This window comes from Limulus polyphemus, unplaced genomic scaffold, assembly GCF_000517525.1.
Source record: "Limulus polyphemus unplaced genomic scaffold, Limulus_polyphemus-2.1.2 Scaffold627, whole genome shotgun sequence".
Lineage (NCBI taxonomy): Eukaryota > Metazoa > Arthropoda > Merostomata > Xiphosura > Limulidae > Limulus > Limulus polyphemus.
The window spans coordinates 68,399-72,007 of NW_013666237.1; the positions used below are offsets into that span (position 1 = coordinate 68,399).

General features: G+C 28.8%; 1 protein-coding gene across 2 annotated transcripts in view; it reads right to left on the bottom strand.

Moving 5' to 3' along the window:
* LOC106459559 (casein kinase I-like) overlaps nucleotides 1–2,932 on the bottom strand; it is a 51,677-nt gene extending 48,745 nt beyond the window's left edge. Inside the window, exon 1 of one of the 2 annotated variants that reach the window (XM_013919185.2) lies at nucleotides 2,093–2,929. In XM_013919185.2, coding sequence (XP_013774639.1) covers nucleotides 2,093–2,267 — 175 coding nt within the window. In that variant the 5' untranslated portion in view covers nucleotides 2,268–2,929. Of the gene's footprint in view, nucleotides 1–2,092 lie in introns of both variants that reach the window. The other variant, XM_022386065.1, reaches the window with a different exon arrangement.
* Between the last annotated feature and the right edge of the window lie 677 nt (nucleotides 2,933–3,609).

Genomic DNA, 3,609 nt, shown 5'->3' on the forward strand with positions numbered 1-3,609 from the left:
ATATATATATATATATATATATATAGATGTATTTTGAACAACATGTAAATGTTTGAGTTCATTTATATGGAGTAACTCATATAAAAGGGTTTTCAATTGAATATAAACTAGTAGTTACAGTGACATCATCAGTAAATTATGCAAATTAGTTCTAATGAAGTTTGAAGCTTCATTCAGTAATGTTTTCTGAACATTCAAAGATCAAATTCTACTATTTGTTGCAATCTTACTCAAAATTATGCATCACTATTAGACGTCAAATTATAGTTTTTCCATTCCAGCTACCAGCAAAAATTTTCAATTTCAAAACTTAATGCACACATGTTGTGAAGAACCCATATTACAACTCTTTGAAATGAAAGTTATACATGTACAGGACTGATAAATATCCAATGGTTGATGTGAACACTTTAATCAAATACATATCATTTAACATTTTATAATTTAAAAAATAGTTGCTTATAAAATCTGAACTAATGAATTTTCACAGAATTCAATTTATCATTTAATCTATGATGTATGAAATAATTCACATATTTTTCAAAGATTATAGTGATTTACTTAAATGAGAAATGACAAGGTGCCTTTAAACTACACCCTGCTTTTTCATATGCTGATTCAATGCATCATTCTATACATTATATACACCAATGAGTTAACTGATTCTTGGACAATACTACCAAATTTGATAATGACATTGAAATCCTATGAGCTGGTTTATTATTTGCTTAATAGCACTTAAGAAGCTCATTTATCACTATGCAAGGCATTCTCTATAAGAAAGCAGATGTTATTCAATAGGATACGGCATGTATAGTATAAGTGAAGATATTCAGCTAATTAAGTAAATCTGCCTAAATAATACTTCTAAAATTTATAATAGTCTTTTTCAATTAAAATGAGACAAATGTCACTTTTCTGATCAATTTTTTTATATACACATTGCTCTTGTAAAGAAAAAAAATCTAAACTCAGAGCCTTGCTCTACAGTAGTTACTCTATTAGAATTGGTAATATCCAAAATAAGTCCAAATATTGCATGCCAATGATTTTAATTCTTTTAAGATTTTATAAATGAAATTATGAATACATAGAATTTTATGTCCACTAACTTAACCAACAAATACAAATGATCAGCACAAAGCATATTACCATGTGATCATTCCCACTACAGAGAATTAAGTTACTGCTAATTTACACAGAATAGTAAAATATATAACTGCTATTTCAAGGAACTGTAACACAGGCTAGTTGCTTTATTTCCCATATTTTTATTGTGATAAAAAAAATTTACTTCTTTCAGAGAATTGTCCATCATATTACCTTTTGCTTCCTTCTCTTCTACATAGTGATTACTCTGTTATCATTATGAATAATTCTCAACAGCACAAATTCCTTTCAATTTTTTTACCATGTGGGGTTTTGAGCACAAGTTAATAATTCTAACAAAGAAATTTCTGCCTTTAAACATGTATGGGTTCAAGTTTTTAAAACACAATTATTTATGCTATATGTGGGTTTTCATTTTGTTTTCTGTGATCTATATAAGCACTTAATGACATTTGAAATCCTGCTCTTTTGTTAAATTTATGAAGTACTTTGAATATATCCTAAATATTTAAAAATTAGAATCAGATGTGTTCTCAATCTGAGATATAATTATTTCTCTGTATAAAAATTAAAACTAAAGTTTGCCTGATATCAAACAGTATATGAGAATAATTGATATTTACTATTAGTATTACTAACATTATCATTACTAGACCTGTTGATTAAACTTTTGTTAAAAAGGTAAGTATGAAACTGAAAAAGTGAAATGTGATATACATTTTGATTTAGATTGGTGTTGAGTTTCATTGTTTGAGAATAAAATTGGCTCAGTCAATGTCATTGATCATTTGATGAGTTAATGGCTGTCATTTTTACCCCTTTAGTTCTTGATTTATGTGTGTGTATATATATATATATGTATGTATGTATGTATATATATATATTGCTTTATATACATACATATATAAATTTTAGGTAACTTAACCTATAATATTCTTTCAATAAAAATAACAGACCTTATATATTCAAGAAACAAACTCACCAAGCCGTAACTCTCCAAAATTACCACATCCAATTTTCTTTCCAACCTTAAAATTTGGTCCAACCATCAAAACACCCGAATTAGTTGATGGGTTTTGTTTTTGTTGACCATGTATTGTTCTTGGTCCGGTACCTTGCTTAGCAACACGTCGAGAGGCTTCTTCTCGTTTCTGCATGTCGGATATTTTTCTTAGTAGGCTTACTACTTATAAGTTACAAACGGTGGATAAATTAACTCGTCTAGCCGGCTTAGTTCAGCATGCACGTTATGTCTTTCAGTTTTCTAAAACTGAAATGGTATAGTTTTAACTCCAAAATGGACTTCTTAAAAATAAAACTAAAGTTAAACATATGATTAGGCTACGAGTAGGAGTAGCAATAGGACAAAATTGAGCGTTCATCTGTAATGGCGTTATGCCTTCTTTCCGAGAATTGTCTTAAATTCGCCATTAGCCTTATTAAACTTTAATCTTAACTCATACACACTCAACTACTTCATATTCAGTTTCCTAGTTAAAATCGGTTTCTTTATTTTTTCTACGTAATGAACAAAGTAAAGTAGTCACCACCAAAACGTCATACAGTTATGCTTACGCTCTTTCACATTTCATTTAATTTCATCTCATCGCAGCTACAGGATACAGATTACGCTTATAGAAAACCTATTTGGCTCTTAACTAAAATTTTTTACATTATTTGACTGAATGTATGCATCTAAGACTTCCATATTTTTTCAATAAAAGTTTTCGAATTCGACTTAAAACAAACGACCAATTATAAGTCCTCTTTAATCAAGGCTCTTTAAATTAAGCACTAACTTTCCTTGCGCCCGATCACAATAGAAGCAACTAGATCCGTTTCCTTTTCCGGTAAAAGTCAGTATGTGTGTTTTATACGAGACATATATTAACATTTTAATTAAATACAAGAAATAAATCACTTCTATAAGTTTTAAAATAAAGAAACCCTTTTGAAAAAAAAAAATCAGAGTTAACCATACGTTATACGCAAGAGTTGCTTGCACACAGTCTGTTTTGATTTTCAAATATTTAACGTTAAACTAAACATTGTACACCTGACCATATAGTGTTGTTTTTGGTCCAAAACTGAAAACCTGATATACAATATATTTCAGCTTTTTAAAATTAATTTTTGTCACTTGAATACTATATCCGATAATTGTAGTTACTATAGTACGGCATAGTTATTCATATCATGGGAGATTCAGTCCGCGTAATAATAACCAATTAAATTATTTTTCTGATGTCTGCTACAGCCACTTTCACCTATAGGCCTAACTTCAAATAGAAAACTTTTGAACAAAAACTACTGTGAGCCTAATTCACTAATAACGTTTAATTGAAATTTCCTTGATTAATAATAAATGTTGACTAACTTACTGATTAGCTTACACAAACTCTTACTCAATAACTTTACTTGATCAATCTTTCCTCAATCAACAACTACTCGATTCCTCCACTTTGAATACTTCACTCAATTACTAAAATAAATGATCAT